General features: G+C 39.1%; 1 protein-coding gene across 2 annotated transcripts in view; it reads right to left on the bottom strand.

Moving 5' to 3' along the window:
* Positions 1-25,630, bottom strand: part of lmo3 (LIM domain only 3) — a 43,554-nt gene that overhangs the window by 11,766 nt on the left and 6,158 nt on the right. The window contains exons 1-2 of one of the 2 annotated variants that reach the window (XM_041780972.1): positions 25,154-25,290; positions 13,473-13,686 (exon numbers count right to left, since the gene is read on the bottom strand). In XM_041780972.1, coding sequence (XP_041636906.1) covers positions 13,473-13,686; positions 25,154-25,178 — 239 coding nt within the window. In that variant the 5' untranslated portion in view covers positions 25,179-25,290. Of the gene's footprint in view, positions 1-13,472; positions 13,687-25,153; positions 25,291-25,630 lie in introns of those variants that run through there. The other variant, XM_041780973.1, reaches the window with a different exon arrangement.

Below are 25,630 nucleotides of genomic sequence, written 5' to 3'. Positions count from 1 at the left end.
TGAAAACATGAACCATGAAAACACTGATTTAATTGTTCAAAATAAATGAGTGTTGGACTAAAAATCCAGATCCATCCTCAGATCAGTCTGCAGCCTCAGACTCACAATCTGGATCAGGTTCAGGATCCATGTTTGGTAGACGATTGTTTGTGTACAACTGTGATTGTGTGTTTATAGTACGTGATAAGTGTATATACATATGTGTGTGTTGGTGTGCAGAGCGGCGTGTTTATGTGTGTTGGCGTGCAGAGCAGCGTGCGTCAGTTCCGGTAGGTCGCTCTCTAATTGAGAAGTCAGTGAGGGGTTCAGCTCTGATCGCCCCGTCCAAATAAACGGCAGAGAGAGAGAGAGAGGCTAACATCGACCAATCAGAACACTCACATCCTGATCTACATGCTGACACCCCCCCTCCGTGGTTCAAACAGCTGCAGAGTGTAAACACCCCCCCCCGTACCTCCATTCATCTCAATAAAGGAGTCATTATATAGGAGGAGAGAATGGATGGTCTCCATGGCAATAAAGAGCCTCCAACATCAGGACAACTAATCAGTTATACAAAGTTGATAATGACTAACAAGTTTGTAAAATCTTAATAAATAAAGATATAATTATAAAGGTTTTTAAAGCTTCTTAAACACCAATCCTGCATGCAGCTGATGGCTAAAACCAGGGATGTCCTGATCCCAATCACATGTATCGGATCAGAGCCGATACTAAGCATTTTTAATTGATCAGTGATCAGCAATTTGATCCGATTAGCCCAGCCGATCATTTACGTCAGTTGCCATAAATGCAGCATAATTTACGACAGGCCGTAAACGTGCCAGTAACAACAAAGCTTGTAAAACAATATTAGCTTTCATGTGTTAAAAATGTCCGCGGTGTGGAAAAACTTCAAACTTGAGAGAGAAAACAGTCCAACGACAATTTGCAGCATCTGTAACAGGACCACTTCACGAGGTGGTAGCAGCAGAGCTCCGTTTAACACTACAAATTTGATCCGTCATCTCCGATCAAAACATGCTGCAGAATATGGAGACTTTACAAGAGGAGCAAGGCAGCTTCACCGAAGATACACGCTCTGGACTTTAAGAGGAAAGACAAGTACCCTTGAGGGAGCGATAAGGCAAAAAAAAGATGACAGAAAAAGTGGTTGAATTCATCACTTTGGACAACCAGCCCATCTCCATGGTGGACAATTTGGACCCACACTGTGCCCTGCCGTCTTGACATTACATTACTAACACTGACACCGCAGGGAGTTTTTAGCACAATATTCGCGCCCAGGCAAATCACGTATTCTGGGTTAAGAGTCTTTATGCAATTTTTAAATCCCGGCTTTTCAACAACACTGGGCTCATGTCTTTAGCGGCGTGTTGTGTTACTGCCACTGTTATCTTAGAGTCATCTTGCGGTGTATTTTAACAATTACTGCGTGATTTCGACCTCTTCCTTTTTAAAGCTGAACCTGGCAGATTACAGCGCTGTTTGTCGTAGTCCATCTCTGAACGCTGCTAACTAGCCGCTAACTCGCCACGCTGCTCTGTTTACCCATAATGTTTACCTCCTCTCTCCTCCGCTGATACAAAAACACGCACGTGGGGAGGAGGGTTTTCTGGTTGGGCGGGGGAGTGAGCTCTCTGATGTAAGAGATGCGTTCAGGGACAATGGGAGAAGCATAACTCCAGGGAGAAAAGCATGCTGGCGGCTCCAAACTTCCACACAATTTATACTCGGATGTTCACGATATAGTCATTTTATACATCATCTTTTAAAACCTTTAAAATATTCCATCCTTGCCTTTAAAGATCATGGGTCCTTTAAAACATTCCCTCCTTGCCTACATTGATGATTTCATCCTTTAATGTTTATTAACATTCCATCCTTGCCTTTAAAGATCCTGGGTCCTTTAAAACATTCCCTCCTTGCCTATATTGATGATTTCATCCTTTAATGTTTATTAACATTACATCCTTGCCTTTAAAGATGTCATTCTCCAATGTTTATAAAACATCACATTCTTGTTTTTAAAAATGATGTTATTCTTTGAAGTCTATGAATATTTCATCCTTGCCTTTGATGTCGGCTTCTTTCAGGTGTCAACCTTCAAAAACCAGAGCTCTTTATCTTGTAACTTCATTTATAATCAATGTGATTGTCACCATCAACATTACTGATGGATGGAGATAGAAACCTGGCTCTATAAGGATCCAGTTCTGCATCTTTCAAAAACCTGATGATCAATAATGCTTTACCTTCAATTTGACTATCAAGGCGTGTTGGTTCTGTGATGTAACTTCTTTAATCAGATCACTGGTGTGAAAACAAACGTCATCCCTTTAAAGAGGGAAAATCAGCACACATCAGCATTGTGTTACATGAGATGATTCCCAAACACAGAGCCTTAAACAAAGAGAAACAGACAGAGAGCCAGAGCCTGAGAGAGGAGCTGTTATCAGTGTCAGACATACAGTTGAACAAGGAGACGGCCAATTGGAGAGCAGCTACAGACACAGAGAGACAAAAGACTCTGATACACATAAACAGACACAGATCCAGGAGCTTGTGCAAGGAGAATTAATTGATCTAAAATAAGTTAATGTATAATAGGTGTGGCCCTCCTCTCCACTCAACTGTGGCCCCTGGACCAACCCTGAATTAAAGGTGTTAGTGATGAAATAAAGATGAAATAAACTCAGTCTTTCTGCTTCAGTCAGACGTTGTCTCTAAGAACTCCTTTTCCTCTCAGATTAAGCCAAACCAACCTGTGGTTAATCTGTGTGTGTGTGTGTGTGTGTGTGTGTGTGTGTGTGTGGGTGTAATATATGCATGGAAATGACCTGCAGCCCCCCATAAAGAGAAGGAAGGAGGGGGGCCAACTGGGGTCAAACTGCTCCAAACTGAACTGAGCTTTAATTAAAAAGACAAAGAGAAGCAGGAAGGGGCTATTACAGAGGGGGAGGGCCCTGTATCCACTACCCATGATGCACCGCAACATTTCAGTGCCTTTGATATCAATACAGAGCATTTATTAAAGACAGAGCAGGTCATCAGATGGAGAAAAGAGAGAGGAGAAAGGTAGGAGGAGGAGTACTACCAATAAAACTGCAGACTAACTCCTGCCTGATGTCTAAATTGCACCAACATGTTTGCAATGTTTGTAAAAGTGGATGAAGCTGGCAACTGAGAGAAACATTCACTCCTCTGTAGCCAGCTTTGCCAACAGATTTGTGTTGCCTTCTCTGTTTGTAAAAATCTGGCTGAGGATTTGAAGGTTTTTTTCTTCTCATGAGGCTAAGTAATTCATCTAAATGGTGTAAATTTTGTGGTGATGGTGGAGTTTTTGGTGTTTAACCCTTGCTGTGCTGTGATGAGTTTAACACAGATCCAGTCAATATTCATTACAGCTGGGACGGTGTCACATGATGTAAGACTACAGAGCATGATCAGATGATGGATGTGCTCTATCCTACATTGTTAGTGAATGAATGAATCACTGTGTTAATGTGTTAGTGACACTGAGTTTAACCAACCTGCTGAGCCTGTCAGACAACACTGAGGGTTTAAATCAGCTAGACAGACATCTCTGAGTTAAAATCAGCCTGTTGAACAAAACACAGAGGGTTAAAGAACATTGAGGGTAAAAATCAGCCTGTCAGACAACGCTGAGGGTTAAAGCCTGTCAGACAACTCCAAGGGTTAAAATCAGCCTGTCAGACAAAACCAAGTTGAAATCAGACTGTCACAAAGCGCTTAGGATTGAAAGCGGCCTGTCAGTCAACACCAAGGGTTAGCATTAGTCTGACAACACTGAGTATGAAAGCCTGCCAGACAGCACCTGGGGTTGAAATCAGTCTGGCACACCGAGGGTTAAAATCAGTCTGTCAGACAACAGTGAAGGTTAAATTCAGCCTGTCAGAAAACATTGATGGATAAAACTCCAGACAACACAAGAGTTAAAATCAGCCAAACAGACAAAGTTAAAATCAGCCTGTTGAACAAAACACTGAGTGTTAAATCTTGCCAGACAATATTGAGGGTAAAAATAAGCCTGTCAGACAACACAGGTTTAAGCCTTTCAGACAACACCAAGTTGAAATCAGCCTGTCAGACAGCACTGAGGATTTAAACTAGCCTGCCAGTTAACAGTGAGGGTTTACATGAGCCTGTTAGACAACACAGAGCATAAAAGCCTGTCAGAAAACATAAAGGATAAATTTAGGCTGACCGACAAAATTGAGGGTTACAATCAGCCTGCCAGACAACACCATGGGCTAATATCAGCCTGTTGGACAATACTAAGGGTTAAATCAGCCAGACAGACAACACTGCATTAAAATTAGCCTGTCAGACAACACTGAGGGTTAAAATCAACCTGTCGAACAACACGGGAGGTGACTCCTGTAATACAACTCTGAGGGTTAAAAGCAGCCTGTCAGACAACATTGTCTGTTAAAGCCTGTCAGACATCACTGAGGGTTACAATCAGCCTGTCAGGCAACACTAAGGGTTAAAATTAGCCTCAATGATGCTGTTTAAACCGGTCTGTTTCCATGAACACAAAGCGTTTTCAGTCCTTACATTTACTCTAAAATGACCATAAACCTCCATGGTTCCCTTTTACCTGACTCCTCCCATTGTGTGCTGATTATCATGTCTTGCACTTTCTTCTTGCTCCTCCTCCTTCTCCTTCCGAATTTAACGCTGCCATCCCAAGTTTGACACCAGAGAAAGTTCCTTCTCCATCCTCCTCAGGTACGCTCCCAGCCACATGGTGACATCTTCATTTGTCACGCCTCCCCTCTTTCTCCACCCTCTTTCCCCTTGCATTATTCTTGTTTTAACCAGTGCCTCTCCTCGGGGGGAGGCAGAGGGGGAGTAAAGGGGGGAGTATTGTTTTACACTCGCCCAGCTGCGGCCTGCTCGGCTCGCCCCGGGGAGCTCTATGGCGAGCAGAGCAGAGTGACCCCTCGCTCTGTCAGTTATTAATAATAACAGGAGGAGAGGGGGAGAGTTCACCTTGGAGCTACGGGGACATGACTACCACTCTACGGGGAGGGGAGACACACTGTAGACATCAGTTTCTCCTCTGTGTAATAAGCTGATCAGCTCTGAGAGAGTCTGAATGAAGAGACCAGAAAATTCTCCTGAACACATCAACACATTCAAACAAACAGGAGACAGACAGACAAACTCTAAATGATAAAAGTTAGACCGCTATGGTGCATGGTGGTTAAAAGTCGCCAACACTCTGCTGATTCCATAGAAGAGTACTGAACTTCCACTGGCATTAATGTAAGCTCAAAAACTGTGCAGCAGGACCTTGATGAAGGGTCCATGGCTAAGCAGTTGCATGCAAGCCTAACATCACCAAGCCCAATGCCAAGCCTTGGATAGAGTGATGTAAAGCACACCAACACTTGTTTGACTTGACTTGTTTGGCGGATGTCGGGAGAACATTACCTGCCTGACTGCACGGTGCCAGCGGGGAAGTTTGGTGAAGTAGTGATAATGGTATGGGGCTATTTTTAGGGTTTGTGCTAGGCTTTTGGGGAAGGCCCTATTCTATTCCAACATGACTGTGCCGCACTGCACAAAGCAAGTACTTAAAAGTCATGGTTTGATGAGTTTGGTGTGGAAGAACTTGACTGGCTTGCATAGAACCCTGACCTTGATCGCAATCGAACACCTTAGGGATGAACTGGAACGAGAGGGCAAGCCAGGTCTTTTCATCCAAAATCAGTGTCTGACCTCATAAATCTCTACAGAATGAATGGGCACAAATTCCCACAAAACGCTCCAAAATTGTGGGAAGAAGAGTGGAGGCTGTTATAGCTGCAAAAGGGGGGAAACTCCATATTAAAGTACATGCATGTGAAAACAATTCCATTACAATCCCTGTTGGTGTGAAGGTCAGGCGGCCAAATACTTTTGTCCATATTGTGTATATGTGAATGACGCCCATATGGTGAATGTGCATGTTGTGTGTATGCATTAAGTTTCACATATATAGTCTATGTGAAGTTGTACATGCATGCGGTGTATGTTGATTTTTTGTGTGTGGTGTATGGGACTTTTGCATTAAGGCTAAGCAACTAATGCATATGATTAAATCACATCAGTCCCACTGCAATGTTCAAATCACATAAAGTTATTTAGGTTCTTCAACTAAGTGTGTAAAAGTATCTGTTTTTTTGCAGCAGAGATGCTCTGCTCAACACATCATGCAAATAGTAAAGTGTACATTTTTCTACAAAAGTTTACAAAAACTAATGCTCCTTGTTTTTTATGAAAGATGAGCAAAAGAGCAATTTACAATATGAGTCAAAATAATTACAATTAACTTTGTTTTTAAATCGTTCAGGCTGTTTGTGCATGTTTCTATGGATGGATTCTATCTAATTTTATCTTGTCTCTAGTTTTTGTACCTCTTCTTGGGTTGTGATGATGAAGCAGAGGCATCCTCTGAGTCTGTCCATCAGTCTTAGGTTTAAGTTTTCTAAATCATCGATAACTGCCTCCTCCTAAAGCCACCACTGTGCCGTTGTATTTGTGTTTTTGCACGGTGACAAAGTTGTTGATGACAGTGACATTCAGCAGCCCAGGGGGCGCTGTAACCTTTCGCAGAACAACATCCTTCAAACCACCCTGTCAAAATAAAAAATACAGCTGGGAGCAGCAGAGAGAGGAGCGCTAGGTTCACAGTAGTGGAGTTATTTTAATGTGATTTTATTTGCCACTGTGTCTGTACCTTAAAACAACAGAAATACTTATTCAACCAGAGGGTTAATTCAATCATATGACCAGTCTGACCACCAGCTCAGCTCATTAGAACAGATGTTCACCAGCCAGTACCATGGGAATCTACTTAAATAACAACAGACTTCAGCTGTGTTCTGTCACATGTTTATTCATGATTTTTGTAAGAAGGCATCTTACAGATACATTAGCACTCTGAGGAGGAGCATGTTGGCTCCAAACATCACTTATTGCTGATAAAAAAAGGAGTTTTTTGTGCAGACCTCTCTGCTTTTTTCTGACATATGGAGATAAAAACAACCATGCATGCTCACACCCACATCTACGGGCAATTTAGTCAGCATTGAACCTAGCCAGCATGTCTGTGGACTGATGGAGGAGGATAGAGAACCCATGCAATCTGGGAGAACATGCCAATTCCACAGAGAAAGCTCTGTGAGGAGACAGAGCTAACCACCGCTACACTGTGCAGCTCCCGTATGGAAATGTCTTTACAAAATAAGAGCTGATTAATGAGAGTCTAATTCTTATCACTAAAAACTGGATATTTCACAATCTGATCCATAATGGTCATGATGTTAGGGATGATTTATGCCAGAGCCTGAAAACCACAGAAGAAGAAGCTTCCATGTTTCAGGCTGCACTAATCGGCAGACATAAATACACTCTTTTTTTTTTTTTTAGCAGAAAAAAACTCCTTAAGAGCTTTAGATGAGATCATGTGATCTCTGCAGTCTTTAAAATATAAACATTGTTTTTTAAATTTAATGCTCAGAGAGCAGGTGAACCTCAGAGGGCTACACAGACAGACAGAGCTGTCTGACTATAATGCTGAGAGACGCTGCAGAGGAACCGAGCCGCTCTGCTGTCTATGACCACAGTGAGGAGAGGAGGAAGAGGGTAAGAGATGTCCTGAATCTTTCAGACACTCAGAAGGAGAGACGATGACAAAGTAGAGCAAGAGTCTCAGAGGAGAACACCTGTGGTCAGGTGAGCTCAGACTAGAGGAGACTGCAGCTCCTTGAGGAGCAGTTAGACTCAGTTAGCATAGATCACATTCTTAAAAGGAACTCTGTATGATCAGACAAATTCACCATATTGAATCTGTATTTTTATCTCTTATATGTTACTGAACAAAACAACTTACTAAATATCTGCATTTTGAGAAAAATTTAAATAGAAATTTCAATTAATTCATCAGGACGCTGCCTGTTTGAGTCCGCAATGCACTCTGGGTAGTGTGACATCATCTAGCCACAGCGGCATTGCTTATCCACCAAATCTTTATAGAATGAACATGCTTACTCCCTTGGTGCAGAGACGAATCTCAAAGATGTTACTCCTCATGTAAATCAAAGTGGATGTAGTCATAGAGGCAAAAAGACGACGAGTTAAGCTGATTTTATAGTGCCTATATTCATGCCTGCTGAGATAGAAAGAGAGCTTACCTATGTGAGCGGTGAGTCCGAGCAACCATGCTCTGCGTATTCACAGCTGGTCTGATCTTCTTCATATCCTAACGTCTCAGTGATCACCTGAACGCTTTCCCTCTTATATGAAAATCGACAAGGAGCTACAGTCCACTTCAGTGACTTTAAAAACAGGAAATAACAGCCACAGTCACCTGGTTACTCTTTTTAAGTGCTCTGTCTCTACATGTGTAACACCATCTTAAATGATGTGAGTCTCTATATTTATAAAATGAAAAAAACAGAAGAAGAAAAAACGGGTAAATTACTGCTAACTACAGACAGATTGTGTTTGTATGTTGCCATTATTTCCTGTTTTTAAAGGCTATTGAAGTGGAATATGTCTCTATGTTTATTTGCATATAAAGAAGGAAAGAGTTCAGATGATCACTGAGACATTGAGATATGATGAAGATGAGACTAGCGGTGAATACTCAGAGCTGTATGGGTGTTTCTCTCTCTCTCTCTGCAGGCACTAAAACAGGAACTATAAAATCAGCTCATCTCTACACCTTTTTGCCTCTGACTAAATTCATTTAGATTTACACTGAGAGTAAAATCATAATTTTTCTCTTCACTAAAGGTGCGAGCATGTTAATTTCGTAAAGATCTTATGGGCGACTAATGCACAGAAATAGTACGGGCCGAGGACCGCTGTCACCAGATGATGTCACACTACCCAGAGTGCATAGTGGTCTAAAAGATGGCAGCCTCCTGGTATGTTTATAAATTCAAATTTTCTCACAATGCAGAGATCTGTGCAGAGTAATTTTTCCAGAGTGGAAAATATTTTACTCAAAGGTAGTCAAATGTCCTCCTTTTTGACTGTATTTATTAACAGCCACCACCTGAGTTGTAATAAAAACACAGATGAAATTTGGCTGGAGTAAAACTTTAACCACACCCATTCAAGTTTGAATGTGTCTGTCATCACTCATGGGCAGTCACAGCTCATTAGGAGTCCCAGCTGCAGCTAATCAGTGGCAATCAAGATCTCCTCACCTGGTGATAAACTTTTAGACACCACTGTATGCTACAGCTTTTGGTGAGGTAACCTGGCAGCTCCTCAACCTTTGAATCTAGTCTTGTTTTTGGTGAGTGTTTTGCCTTTTTCAGCTCTGTTTTGCCCTCTTTTCTGCAGTGTCTCTCTGCCAGTGCTTCTGCCAACCACCAGGCAGCTCACCATCATTTGCACTAACCTTACGACCTTTGCTGGGTTCTTGTGATATGTTCAGCACTATTGTTTCTGTAATATTAGAACACTTTATCTGAAAAGGACAAAAACCCTCTTTGGTTTTTCCTCTATTTAAAGGTGGAAAGGCAGTAGAATTATCTATTAAGAGGATGTAGCTCTATACAAAGAGGAACATCAATCTATTAAAAGTAAGATACAGCTCTACATAAGTTACCCATATGGAGGAAAAATTGTTCCATAATGAGTAGGAAACATTCCTATAAGGAATGAAAAACGGCTCTGAAAGGACTAAATACAACACTGCATGGGGTAAAAACAGCTCTATAATGAGTAACTATGATCTGTATTACTCTGTATTAAGTACATTTGCAGCAAAGTTTTATTTTTGTTAATCATGGAGTACATGATCATCATTTAGAGTAAAATAAATACACCTTTTAGAGTAAAAACAAGTCTGAAAACATTATTATGCAAGCAGAGTGATTTTAACTCCAAATCGACTGGGTCCAAATGTTATATTTTTCAGAGTTCAGGTAAATTTACTGTGTAGAAAGTTGTTTTGCTCAGTAGGAGATTCAAATATCCACCCAATCAGATGAGCTTGTCTTACCAAGTATGGTTCCTTTTAAATAAATCATTCTGCTCTGTGTGACCATGTAGAGCATCTCAAAGACAACAGTTTAAGAGGAAACATCTTTTCAGAGAGGATCTATTCGTCCAAAGATGGAGCTAACTGAAGACGAAGTTAACACCTGATGAAAGCTTGATCACAGAGAAGGATTGTGGGAAAATTACACTCCTCATAGAGGAGAGAGAGAGTTCAGGCTCTACATCAGATTTGTTATAAAGATGAATTAAAGGATGTTATTCTCAGACGAAACACCAAGGCTGACTGATCAGGATAAAAATCAGAATAATGGTGATTCTAATTGATCTATAGATCAGAATCATTAAACCTGTTTACTCACTGATTTAACATCAGACTCAAGACTCACTGCTCTCTAAATTCTTGTTTAAATATTGCCAACATATTTGTGCAATCTAGACAATGTTCAGGAGATTGCCAGCATTTTTTAAAGATTTATTTTTGAACTTCCAGTGCTTTTAATAACAGAGGAGGACAATGGATAGAATCAGAAACAGGGATAAGAGAGTGGGGGAGAGACATGCGGGAAAGGACCACAGGCCGGATTCAAACCCAGGCCGCCCGTGTACATGGGGCGTGCCTTAAACCACTAGGCCATCTGCACCCCTGCCTGCAATTTTTGATGATCAAAATCAGTAAGTTGTGGTGTCAAATAGGTTTGAATATGGTTTGAATTTGACTAAAATCATATTGAGGATTACCGATTTGGTATCATGACAGCACTAAAATCAAGATCAAATTATTGATTTATGATCAATTATATTTATCAATTTCCTGATTTATTCCCCAGTTCAATCCGGTATAAATTTACAGCTTAACTGTCTCATCTTTGCTGTGAGTTTTTTAAAAAAAGCATTAAAGGCCTGTTTCATACTGAAGCATATCCCAAATTAAGGCAGGATCTTTTAAAAGACAGAAGGAGGAAAAGACTGGGACATTACAGGAAGATTTACAGTGAATAATTTCACAATAAAAGCCCGGGGTATTAACGACATTTTATGTTTTATCAAAGAGAAACCAAACCGTCACAGACTGATTTACTACTTACTCCAACGTTGGCGTATAAACGTGTGTCAGTGAAACTCAGTCATCACAGAATAAATGCTCATACACTCATGAAGGAATAAAGGCAATCAGGTTTTTAAAAACAGACGCCATGTCTGATAAACTCGTTGTCGTCTTTCTGACATAAACAGACAAACAGGCTGAGCTGATGTTAACATGAACATTTACATACGTGTTCATACAGACAGAGAGAGAGAGCAGGATGTTATTACCCGTCTGTTATCTCCTCCTGATAGCAGCTCTAATAAACGCCACCACCACCGCTGCTGCTGAGAGCGTGAGTGAGGTGCAGCGTAGAGGAAAATTGCAGTCAGATTAAAAAAAATGAATGAACACAGATAAATACATAAGGCTGCTCTTTCTTTTAACTGGTGTTTACAGTTTTCCATTAACTAATGCCCAACAGCCTCCACGGGGAGTATTTTTAACCCAAACATGTCCTTATGTGATTTACTGAAAGAAAAAGAACAAAAAATGCTTATTGATGAAATGATGTGAAATGAATACAACATTTATTCCTGTATCTAGCATGGCGTATTTATTTCAAAAGTTAAAGTAACAGGATATATATACTTGTTTGATATTGCAGCAACAAAAGAGAAATCCTAAACACCCATTAGTGGAATTTTGTTGATTTTGATAATCATAGACTGCAGGCAGATGCTTACATAAGTACAACTATGCTGGAAACATTTGGAAAAATGGGGGGAACTTGTAATGAGTGAGGGTCTGCCCAGGATACATTAAAATACTATAGTGTATGATACCATACCAATACTAAATGATTGATACAATGTGATGAAATCAGATACATTACGATACAATACTCTAGATATGATACATTAAAATATGCTACAATAAAATATGATACATTACGATTTAGTGCTATGATACAATTTGATCAATGCGAAATGAAAGCATTTGATGTAATACCATACAATAAATTACGACAAGACAGCATATGATACATTACGATACATGCGATACGATATCAGTGTTAAATTTGGCAGCCATTTTTAGATTTAGTCTTCGTTTTAGTCTTTAGACAAAAAATAGTTTTGTTTTAGTCACAATTAGTCCTGTTCACCCTTCATAGTTTTAGTCAACGGAAACTCTGAAAACATTTTAGTCCAGTTTTAGTTGATAGAAAGTCCTTACACTTTAGTCTTTATTTGAAAATTGGTGCATTTTGGTTGGAAAAATTATACAGTATGTTTTCAACTGAACTCATGTTTTAAATCTATTTATATCAATAATTAGATAAGCATTTTTTAATTAAATGGAACGCATTTATTCAGAATTTTCGCCAAAAACTAAAATTCCAATTTTGTTCATGTGACTTTGAACACATCATGATTAGTTAACATCATCCTTATCGAATTGTCAGAAGTCTAACCGTCTTTAAATGCATCATAATGTAACGTTAATTAGCATTCGTCTTTCCGATTTTAACGCGGATTTGAACTAAATTAACACTGTACGATATAATACAATATGATATAATACCATTCATGATGTGATGATAGCGTCTACCACATAATTCAATGTGATGCAATAACATAAAATAAACAGTGCTATTGTATGATCTGATAAATGTAATAAGATACAATACCATACAGATTAATGTAATGATTCACTGAGTTGTAATGATATGATTTTAATACAAAACCAAATATGATTTAGTGATACTATTCTGTATGACATGATAGCCTGTATTTGTCCTCTTAGGTAAATTTAGAGACGTTTCTTGCCAGTTCCACCTAATTTTCCTAATGTTGCTATGACATTTATGTAATTTACACAGTTCTCCCTCTCTCTCTCTTTTAGTTGAAATGTGACAGAAGGTCACAAAGTTTTTGGACTTTTGGGTTTCACTATAGTTTGATTTTAATTAGAATCATACCATTTATTATTTCTTTATAGAGGAACAGATACATGTTTTGTATCACCAGTTATATGAAGATATGACAGAACAGCTGAATAGACCCTCTGAGCATGCTCCACAGCCTTGACACCAAGCTTTGACCAGGGAGATGAATAGCATAAATTCTACGTGTAGCAGGAGTGAGGTTATCGTCTGATGTCTAACGTGTGTACTGATACCAAAACTAAAGCCTGTGTGTAGAACATACAGAACAGTGAAGGTCAAGGTCAAAAGAGAGAAGGTCCACACAGACTAACATATCACCTCTGGCAGAGTCAGGCACCAACCATTACTGAATGAAGTCTCCCCCAGTGCTGGTGTACTGGGATGATGACAGAGTCCAGCTCTGATTGGAGCTAAACTACACTGCCCATGTAAAAATACTTACAGTTTGTTCTATACTGTGTTTCTTACCGTAGGTAGTCCCGCCTACACAGGATGAGGTTCGCCTTGGTGTAGAGCGTGGAGCCCACCTCCCCCAGCCTGCAGTCACAGCAGGCGCACTTCAGACAGTCCTCGTGCCAGTACTTATCGAGCGCCTTCAGCAGGTAGCGGTCCTTGATCTTCCGGTTACAGCCGGCACAGCCTTTAGGCTTGGTGTCCGGCTGGACGGACAGCATTTGGATACCTGACAGGTGGAGAGAGAGAGGGGGCGGGGTTAGGATGTACTCATACTAGGCCTGGTCCATCCTTAAGCACAATGAGCTGCACTCGCATTACTCCACCTTAGATCCACCTGGGCCTGAGAGCTGCTACCTTTCATACTGATGTCATTGTGTCCCAATACAACACATGCATGGCTTTGAGTCAGCACAATGTAGACCAACACATCATGGCTGCAGCTTCACTGACTGTGTGGATTATTTTCACTCATAGTGCTCAGATATGATCATGTTTTCTGCCTAAATGTCCAGTAAACACTCAGCCTCCACATTTTATTTTAGAGACACCAGCAGCGACCCTCTTCCTCCTTTCATATCTACTGTGCAGCACAAGCCAATTTTATCCAATGAGCTGCATGAATACAACAGTTTTAGATGAGACAGGAGACGTTTAGAGACGACTTTACAGCAGTGATGAAAACCCTGTAATTCATTCTTTTAAATAATTAAATATAAAGAATAAGATCTTACTAGATATTTAGAATGCTACAGTGACAGTGTATGGACAAAAATGTATAATATATAAATCAAATATTTGTTATTATATTTAATTATTTTTCTGTCAACATGGTGCATATTAATCCAATGATGAATCAGGAATAGATAACCAACACTAAAGTTGCTACCATCATCAATACTTTGTTACTTTTTAATAAAATATAATTACGCACTCTGTTATTTTAATGCTCAACCACAAGAGAGGTAACACTGTCTAAATTGCACAAAAATCTTGGCTTAATCCCTCTCCAGCTTCTTCCTCTTGTCAGTATGTTGCAAATATATTTGTGCAACTGTGTCAGTGTGTAGGAGTCTAAAAGAGCACTTCTGCCTGCTTCACCCACTTTTAAAAATGTTAACAGATTTGTGCAGTTTAGACAGCATGCTAGCATACATGAGGCGTTTATCTGATGATTAAAATCAGTAAATTACTAAGCATTTCAGCCAAGGACTTTTGTTTTTGATGTTGTGGTATTAAATGTAGATCAATACTGACACTTGTTAAATTTGTCTTCACAGATGGGTAACTTTACTGAGAGGGTCACATTGTTACAAACTGTGGGAAACTCTCATTTTAACAATTTTACTTACTTTAATTAAACAGGAATGTTTTATTAATTTCATCAGCAAAAAGCAAATAACTGGCACTGGGCCAAAACCTTGTATCTCCAAATTCAGCACTTTTCAGGGAATTAAAAAATGTTGTATTTTTCAATTAATTTAACACTGAAGAGCCAAATTCAGCATGTTTTTGACTCTTTTAATTGCATTAAAATGTGTAAAAACTCACTGACATGTGTAAAGGGGAACCAATTGCACTGATTTGTGGAAAAAAAATCTAAATCTTGTAAAAGGAGGTACAAGGTTTTTGGTTCAGTGCCAGCAAAACATAAATGCTTACTCAGCAAAACAAAGAATTTACACTGGATATAGAACCTATTATTTTATAAATGCTTTAAATGATGCGAGTAAAACTTTGACAGAAATAATAACAGCTGATTATACCTAACATATACATGTAATCAAAGATGATTATAGAAACATGTTTATTTTCCATGTATTCGTGGTTTATTTCTCTCATGTTTAGAGTTTATTGATATTTGACATCATCACCAGTTCCCCATCATATGTTACTGCATTATTTTTTTTTCATTATTTAATTTGCACTCCTCTATTGTCTGCTATTTTTTCAGTTTTCATTTTGACATTATGTTTTTGTAAATAAAAATATCATTCAAAAAAATCTGGAATAAAAAGCATGAAATAGGATAAAAAAACGTACTGTAGGAAAAACAATGACAGAATTGTTGAAATAGAAACAAATAAATAAAAGTAGCTTATTGACACATTCAGCTGAAGATCTAAATGCACCAGGCTGTTCATAAATATCTGATTTATAATATTTTTTATTTATTCTTTCAAATTTAAAAGTATCTATATTTAACTTATTTAAACTAACACATGAAAAACAGAAGGAGGCTGGCACCTGATTATCCAATCAATGACAATGTCTATTTAAGATAATGAATAGAGTAATTATTTCCATCAGCAGCTTTTAGATTCAACTTCCACTGCAATCCAGCGAATGTTACGAGAGGAGAAAGTGATCATAACTGAGAAAGCATGTTATAGATTTAGAGACAAATTCACATTTTATAAAACACATTTTATAAAAAAAACACATTTTATAAAATGACGATAAAGCAAAGATCAATAATTAAAATAATATTAATCCAAGCTAAAGACAAGAGGGTGGAAAAAACATCATTTTTTGACGAAATTAACAAATTTAGAAATCCCCAACGCCTGGAATCCCTGACTTTAAAAACTGTAAAAACAAAAGATGTTTAAGTTTTTATAAAGTGATAGAGTTTATACGGTTTCCATATTTATTTTAAATCCCATTCTGCTGTGTTGTGAAGTTCAGTCATCTATCAGTCCTTCACTGCGGTATTAGAAAATTAAAGGTAACATTCAGTTAAATATTATTATATCAAACTTCTATTTTATCCTTCATCTTTAACTCTACAGAGGGAAATAATTCCTCAAAGAATCATTTGATTAAACTAAAGAGTAGTGAAAAAATGAGATTTATGACATTTATGTTCATGTTTTCATCATGTTTTTAAAGATAATTCACTATTAAACAGATCACAGTTACACAGCATTTATCATGCCTTTAAATCAGCACTGAAGGGTACCAATAACTGATATTTAAAAACCTAATATTTATTTAGTGTTTCCTTCATCTTTCTCCAGCTTCCATCACTGGTCCTGAAGTTGGAGAATTTGTTATTCAGGTACTTTTTGATCGTACTGATCAATAACCATATTTCAGTGTTATCTATCAACTGATATCTAAGACTTTTTTCAAACTTTGACCCCTAATCCTCAGTTTCGGGTGAAGCAGAGTTACAGGTGTAGTGGTGAAATCTGCTGCTATGAAATGTGACAACCCTTCTAGGTCCTAATAAGTCATAAGTAGTCTCTGGAAATCTCTAAAGGTCCATGTAGCCCTGGACCTTTAACCTAACCCTCCATTCAACAAGAATCAGGACATCCTACCACTAGACAGGAAAACTCGCAGTGGAGCCAAGGAGAGAAATGGGACTGAGTCAACAAGTACTGAAAATACTGACATTTTTTGCCTATAAAAAGTATTCACCCCCTTTTATTGATTTTATAAACCAATCATGGTGAAAATAATTTGGCTTTTCTCACAGAAAATTTAAGAAAAAAAATCTCTCAAGTTTCAGTGTGAAAACAGATTTCTACAAAGTAATATCAATGAAATAAAAATATGCAATATAAAATAAGTGACTGCATAAATATTCACCCCCTTCAAGTCAGTATTTAGTAGCTGCACCTTTGGCTGCAATCACAGCACTGAGTCTGTGTGGATGGGTCTCAGTCAGGCTTGCACATCTGGACACTGCAATTTTACTCCATTCTTCTTTGCAAAACAGCTCAAGCTCGGTCAGGTTGCACGGGGATCAGCTTGATCAGCCCTTTTCAAGCCCAGCCACAAATTCTCTATTGGATTGAGGTCTGGGCTTATACTCAGCCACTCCAGAACATTCACCTAGCTGTCTTTAAACCATCTCTGTGTAGCTTTCACCGATGCTTCGGGTCATTGTCTTGCAGGAAAATAAATCCCCTCCCAAGCTGTAAGCTCTTACAGACTGAATAAGATTGCCCTCCAGGACTTTACAATATTTTCCCACATTCAGCTTGTAACTCCTTCGGAGTGGTCATAGGTGTCTTGGTGGCTTCTCTCACTAGTCTCCTTCTTGCACGGTCCCTCAGTTTGTGAGAACGGCCTGATCCCAGCAGATTTACACATGTGCCATATTCCTAATTTCTCGATGATTGTTTTAAGTGGATGTTCAGTGCATTTATTTATTTATTTTTGTATCTGCCCCTTGACTTAAACTTTAAGCAACCTTTTCTCTGAGTTGCTTGGAGTGTTCTTTTGCCTTCATGGTGTAATGGTAGCCAGGAGTACAGATTAACCAGTGACTGGACCCTCCAGACACAGGTGTCTGTATACTACAGTCACTTGAGACACATTCGCTGCACTCAGGTGTTCTCATTTCACTAATTGTGAGACTATAGCACCAACTGGCTGGACTGTTGAATTAGGTCAGTCATTTTAATATTTACACGGTCCCTTATTTTACCTTACATATTTTTATTAAATTAACATTACTTTGTAAGAATCTGCTTTCACTTTGACAATAAAGATGATATTTTTGTACTTTTTAACAGCAAAAGAAGGAAGACGAATATAACAGCCTGTTATTGTTTACAGGCTGTTTGTCTGACTGGTCTGTAACCAGTGAAACCAGTAACAGTTTAAAGCCCACACACGCACAAAGAGCTGACACTTTCTCTGAGTGTGAGGGGGCGTGGCCTCTGTATTGTTGGCCCTGAGGAGTCTTTGTTGGATGAATTAGTATTCTCCTGCTGCTCCCCGAGGAGGAGGAGGTAAACCCCCACTACCCCCCCCAACACTCCCCTTTGTCCTGATACAACACAAACTCTCACCAGCACAGTCTGAGATTTTGTTGTGAAGAGTTAAAGTTTGTTCTTAATAAATTATTCCCCATCTTAGTGAAAATACAAAAAGCCTGGGGTTTTCTTTAAATGGACATTTTTTTTTTTAACTTTGGGGATGTTAAATTCACATTTTTGTCAAAACATCTCAACTAAATGAATCCATCTTTAAGGACTGATTCAGATCACAGTCTAACCAAGAGTAGAGAGGAAGAAGCCAGGAGCGAGCTGCCTAAAGGCTGGCTCAGATAACATGTTTTTTCAGCTATGAATGTGATAAAATGTCAAGAAAATCCCTGTATGTACACATAAATCCTTGGAGGGAGAAAAAGTGGGAACTTGCTCAAAGTCACTCCGTTAATGATGATTCAAAGAAAAGATCAAATGCTCTCCTACTGGTCAGGTTTCACATCTTTGACATCTGCTCAGGCTGTCAAACTAGACAACGTTAGAGCATGTCACACCTCTATAATGAATTAAAATACACAGAAGAATTAACATTTTTAATTAAACTCATATTGAGTTGACTTAAACACTTTAAAGTGTCTAACTTAGACCACACTATACATAGTTAAACTACACTTTTGAGAGCCTTAGATGTTTAGCAAATCTGTGGCAAAGTTGGTCTCCACTTTTCTATCGGTATGCAAGGCAATGTAACCTGGCACAGATGGATTTGTTTGACACATCCCTCTGGTAAAGCTCTCATAGACAGCGTTTGGGAAAGGGCAGAGCCTTTGAAAAAAACTTGGAGGGTTTTTGAAAAGAAAACAACTCACTGCTGTTCTTTGTTCTTCTTTTAACACAGAAACGTCATCAAGTTCTGATAAAACTGCTGCTTTAGCAGCATCCACGCTAATGTCTTCCGCCATAACTGCACTGGTCTCTTGTTGCTGCTTGCTTACGTCATGACTCCGCTGCACCCGAAAGTACTGCCCCTCGTAGCTGATTAGTCCTGTCACCATCTAATCAGGCCCAAACGGTTCAGACGGGAGCTTTGCAAGATGGATTCGCCAGTGAGAAACACAGAAACAGGCGTATCCATCTGCTTTGCAAGGTTACAAGGCAATGCATACTAATGAAAAATATTAATTTGTCTTTTAAAAAGACCTAAAGTCACAGGCAGAAACTCCAACTCAGCTGGTAACTTCACTCATGGTGCAAATGTGTCTCATATTGAAAAAAAAAGTTTATTTTAGGATGTGATGTCACAGCGGTTTAAACCTTACTGTGGCATCTTCTGGTTGTTTCAGACTGGCAGTGTGGCTGAGTAAGAACTGCATGTCTGCTTGATTTTGATTTCAGCATACATGTGAACAGGTCAGAGCCTTCAGACAGGGTGCATGGCGGCTGCATCTCACACACCGAGAATTTAGAGAATAAAAGGCTTGCCTCATTTTTATTGTGAGCTGTGCGTCTCTTGGTCAAAACAGAGACTAGATAGTCATATCTACCTTGTTTTAACAGATACGTATGTCCACATCTGTAAGATATGTCACAGGGAAGATAAACACAGTACATTTACACTTTCTCCTTTCAAAGTAAAAGCGCAGTTTATCACTTCATGGATAATTCAGAAGAAAAGCATTCTGTATAAAGTTCTTAAATGAATGAGAGATTTACTGAGCTGATGAGCTGACACAGGCTGCAGCTGTCACACAGCCAACACACATCCAGTCTAAAGCAGGTGTCATCTGCTTCGCCTTGTTGACCCACCAGTGTACTTTCACTGCCAGCAGAGGCCTATTAACACCAGGAGGTAGCTCTAGTTTCATTTTAGTTTGTTTCACTTAGAATAAATCACTATCTTAAAGGTAGAAAAAGTGTTTTGTTAGTTATTAGAGTTTTTGGTCATCATTATTGACTCAGAGTTGACTGTGATAGAGGTTTGAGTCCCTTGTCTTTGAGTGGTCAGGGCAACTGTGTCTTTTTGCAAAAATCCTATTCAGGATTATTTTAATTGATTTTGACTCATTGATTTTACAAAAAAACACCAAACAAAAGGTTAAAAATATATATGACACTAAAAATGAATAAATGAGCTGTTACTGAGGTAGTCGTGATGAACTGTTCAGGCCACACATGACTAAAGGGATGGATATGACAACAGTCAACAAAGTGAGTCTTAAACCTTTATTATCTTGTTTTAATGATAGTGGGAAGATAAAAACCTGATTAAAACTAAAACTCCATTACCTTCCTATATTGGAGAAGCAACGTAAATGCAGTAATCCCCTAAGTGGGGCCCAGAGCAATGACAGGGGGCTCAGAACGGCTTTATAAGATTGATGCGTGCTGTTTTGAAGAGAGAGAAAAGCACAAAAATTTTGCGAGACGACCTCCAGGTAAATAAAGACCTGACAGTGAATCTACAGCAGAGATCAGGAGCATTAAAACAGAGATGAGAAACACACTATACCTTTGTGTGTTGATGCGTTTGTGAGAGGTGTGGACTAGAGCTGTGCATCCTGACTACATTTAATTCAGTGATCAGGCTTTGATTTGATTTAGTATCACTATTCATTCAGATGGGTTGCATCTCCTCTTTTCTACATCGCTGCTGTTTATCAATGGAGGCAAGCTGTCAGATTAATATGAACCATCTATGTCAGTTTCTTTACACTGGAAATCAAAATAGATAAATATGCACCCTGACATAAACCCTAAATAATAAGCAGAGCCTTTATTTACTTCAGTGCAGGTGATAAGTGATACCTAAGTAGTAGATTATTCAACATCTAGAGACAAAAACTGACCTGCAGATTAAATATAAAAGTGAACTTTAATAGTAAGATGTTTGTTATGTCATTAGTGACAAAAATATTTCGATAAATATTCTTCCCTTATTTAAAGTGAAAGGCTTTTCTAAAAAAAGAGCAGCTTTTAAAAAATGTGTATTAAAATAGGGTTTGTATTTGATAGTATTGCTGATTTCTCTCTTTTTCTTAATTTATAGGTTAACTTTTCTAAAAACAATAACAAAAACTAAAATCAAATATACCTATTACCTCTTTCTTTCTTTCTTTCTTTCCTTCTTTCGCACCCACACGTCTCTGATTCATAGAAATGACCTTCAGATCATCCTATTAGGATTTTAAATCTCAGCTAAAATGTCACCAGTAGCCTCCTGTGTCTAGATTTATTTTATATCAACTCAAACAAATTGAACTTTAACATCCTGAGACCCTGCATGCACATGTGAGGATATTACATTTTGGCATAATAAATTCTATGTAATTTTTTTTAGAATTTCCTCAGAAATTTCTTTAATTTCCCTGGAAAATCTGGGGAATTTGCGTTAATATTTTCTGGTATTTTTATATTTTGAAGTGTTTGACAAGGTTTTGGAGGGATGTGCTCTGAATTTTAAGGTACTCTCGTTAAATGTTTGGGGGAATGTTTGTCAAAGGATTTTTTTGTAAATTCTTTGAAAATTGAGGGTGGAATTTGCTTTAAAATTTTGATGATATTTCATGGGATTCTTGGTGAAAAAAATATTTAAATCGTTAGGCTTTTTAGAAAGTTTGATTGAAATATTTTGGAAATATTTTAGGAAATCTGCCTTTTAAATTTGATTTTTGTAAAGTTTAAGAATTAAATGTTTGGCAATGTCTTGGAAATTTCTGTGATTTTGATTGATTTTTTTAGGTTTTTGAAATCTAATAATTTGAAGGGAAAATACCAGTCAAGAAGTCAAGGGAACGATGTTGGCACATAGTAAGTCAGTGTTTGATTTTGCCAGGATCCTGGTAAATCGATCATATCGACTCTTTATACTTCAATTTCCTGAGTTTATGGTACATTTATGCCACAGATGTGAGTTTTGTCTTGCAGTGATGTTTGACATAACCATGTTTAATTATCACGATGGTGCTGAAACATACGCAACATGCTGGTTTTAAGCTGTGAGTGTGGACAACAAACATAATGAACTCTAAAGAGTCCATGTATCTTCAATTAAAACGCCTTTTTTTGTTATCCTTTTTTCTACAACCCCTGAGTATTTCCGTGTTGATGCGCCAGCCTAGGAGTTGATCAGTTGAGAAGACAGAACATCACACAAAGATGGGAAAAGCTGTGTCTTTTAAATCGACTACTGATGAAATGTATTGGAAGCAGCCCGGTTTTTAAGGGAACAGGTCATTATTAGAGTTTTTACAGTGGGTGTAACTGCAGGGGGAAAAAACACAAGCATTGATTAACAGCTGCCTCTGCATCGATGCAGAATCATCTATAGCTGCATCGCAATGCATCGTTTCAACACCACTAGGGAGGAGGTTTAAAAGATTTTCATCTAGGGGTGAGTGTGGCACAAACTAACGCCGGGTAAAATGTAACATGGGCCTTTTAGGGTGTTAATTTGTGAGTGGAATTCTTACTAGAACCAAATCAAAGTTTTTGGTTCTGACAGACTGATAGGTGAAGTCTGAACGGGGATTCAAACAGGAGGTAGTCTTGTAAAGAGTCGTCCTGATTCAGAGCTGCTCTGTCCAGCTCGTTTCCACTACAAAGTGAGCTCATTAGCAAAGAAAAGGAGGAGAGTTTTACTCCTCTTTACTCTGTAACAACCCGGCAGGAATCTGAGCACCGCGCTCCTCCTCCTCCTGCTAGGGGAAGGAGGAGGAGGAGTAGGAGGGGGGAGCTGAACAAAAGGTTGGTTTTCACACGGAGAGAGGAACCACAGCTGCTGGAGGAGAGGAGAGCTAATCACTGCCGTTTGGTTCGGATCACTCCCTCCTTCCTCCTCCTCCTTTACTCCCTTTAGTTTCTCCTCTTCTTCCTCCCTCTCCTCCTCCTTGGACCGCCGTAGGTCCAGTCCCGGCAACATGCAGCCCGCCGTGCCGCCTCCACCGTGCGGTCTCGGGTGTTTGTAGCAGGGGGAGTGAGAGGGATGAGCGGAGCAGCTATTTCAGTCGCAGCTGTTCTCAGAGATGCTGACATTTCACCCCATCAGTTTAATTACTGTTGCCATGGCAGCGGAGAGACGGAGGGACCGATTGAAAACGCTCGCAGACACATGACAGAGAGAGAAACGGTGAAGATGCTGAGTTTATTGAGCATATTTAGACTTGACTTTTCACTAAAATACTAAAGATAAACATCGATCAAATAATCTGCTGCTCTTAGTCTGGATTATTTTAAAGTTAGAGCTGACCATCACAACACAAAACATGGTGACAAATCACAGATCAGCTCATTTAAATTAAACTTTGATTTGATTCTAGTAAAAAATCACACAATAGTGATATCTGTTTGATACCATGGCGGTAAAAATTAACGTCTTAGACGCCCAGTATTGAGTCATTTTTCATTTCTAACATGAAAAACTGCAGGAAAACTCCTGAACACTTTCTTAATTGCACAATGCCAGTGCTTCCCTGCAGCTTCACTCACTTTTCTTAACATTGGCAGTCTGTGCAATTTACACATTGCTCTCTTTGAAAAACTGCAGATTTACATGTAGAAACATCACCGATGTTTTGCAGCTGCAGGAGTTCGTCTGCACCTTCGTAGAATCAGCCACTGTCAGCCTGCTGTGAGGTGACACATGATGGAGCTGCATGTCTGATCTGCTCGTGAAACGCTCTTAATTATCATGTGCACATGTGCCGTGTCTGATGGAGCTGTGAGTATCATGATCATAAATACACCAGGGCGTCTCAACCTTTTCCCCCCAAACTAAAGGTGCTAGAGATCCCCACTGTACCTGAACATACCTTATCATGTGAAGACTCACATTTGAAGGATTTTTTCAACATTACTTTGATTTCAGCATTAATCTCACTGAATGACTATGTTTTTATTGTACATGTAATAAACTTTATGCTTCTATTTTGCATAAAAATGGGTATAAAATATTGAATTTGAAATCTTTTAAAATATTCTTTGTTTTTGGAAGGCACCAGGGGACCCCACACTGAGAACCACTGCTCTACACTATATCCATTCAGCCACATGGAGCTACAGAGGCTGCCTTCTGATTGGCCAGGGTCATCCAGTGGTTAAGATGATTTTGGCATCAAGCATCTGGATCAGTAGAGGTACATTTTACAAGACTGAAATGATTGATAATTACAACTACAGAGCAGTATGTCAGGTAAAAACCTGTTTTTCAGGGTTAAATCTACAAGGATGCTAGATTATAATGATAAATTAATTATGTAGAAGAGATGGGATTCAATATGAGTCCACTTCCTTTCACCCCTTAACACATATGTAAACTAAATCACTGAGTTCCACTCTCACTGTCTTGGCTATCTTGCATAAGACTACTATAAGGCTATTATAAATAAAAAAAATCCAATCAAATATTATCCATCATTAATCAAGCCTGTTTCTAGATTATTCTTTCTTAAATTTACATTTTAATTTACTCTGATAGTCACTTTATTATTTATTTTATAAGCTTGTACTGATTGAACCTGGTGCTGCTCTCAGATTGATAAAATAATCGCTTAGATTAACTTTTTACATTTTGTGACTGAATAATCCAAATAAATACCTTTATTGGCAGATTTTAAATCTATGTTATAGCTAATATTCTTCACACCACTTCTCATATTGATCAAATTAATAATCACATCCTATCACAGTATTTAGATAGACAGGCCAAATGTCTCCTATAGCTGCTAAAACAGGCTGCTGTCTATTTCTGCTCTGGTTTTCTAACCATCTTTTATAGAGATAAAATGATGGTAACGGTACATTTGTTAAATATCGTGCAGCTCTATCAAACATCGTCAACCCACCGTGAAACGTTCACCGGAGCCGTAGATCGGAGAGTGATCGATCTCCGATCACACTGATCCCCCTCATGAAGGTTATCACAAACACACCACCGTGACCAACAAACACCGGAACCATCCGGTAGCAGCTTACCGAAACTTTTGTCCCTTTTCTGCATTTGTTGATCCGCCGGAGCTCCACCATGCAACCGAGGAGGGGAGAGCCGGGATCAGGCTTTGTTACCGGGGGAGAGATCCAGAGCGGCGGGCACCGAGCACCGAGAGACGCCGACAGGGAGAGAAGAGGAGGAGACCGAGGAACACCGAGAGAGGCACGAGACCGAGGAGGAAAGACCGAATAACGGAGAGAGAGAGAGGGAGAGGGGGAGAGAGAGAGAGCGGCCAATGACAGGACGACAAAGAGACCAGGCTCCTCCGCGCGCTGCGACCATCTACAACAGCACCGACAACACAATCACCGTGACGTGGGAGAGAGAGAGAGAGAGAGAGAGAGAGAGAGAGAGAGCGTGAGCTCCCCTCTAAACATCGGTCCTCCCCCCTCAAAGATCTGCAGCTAAACATCTCATCAAATCAGTGATTGCACTCCATATCATCGGAATTTTATAGGGAT

This window comes from Cheilinus undulatus, linkage group 23 (genome assembly GCF_018320785.1).
Source record: "Cheilinus undulatus linkage group 23, ASM1832078v1, whole genome shotgun sequence".
Lineage (NCBI taxonomy): Eukaryota > Metazoa > Chordata > Actinopteri > Labriformes > Labridae > Cheilinus > Cheilinus undulatus.
This window is presented reverse-complemented; position numbering and strand designations above follow the sequence as displayed.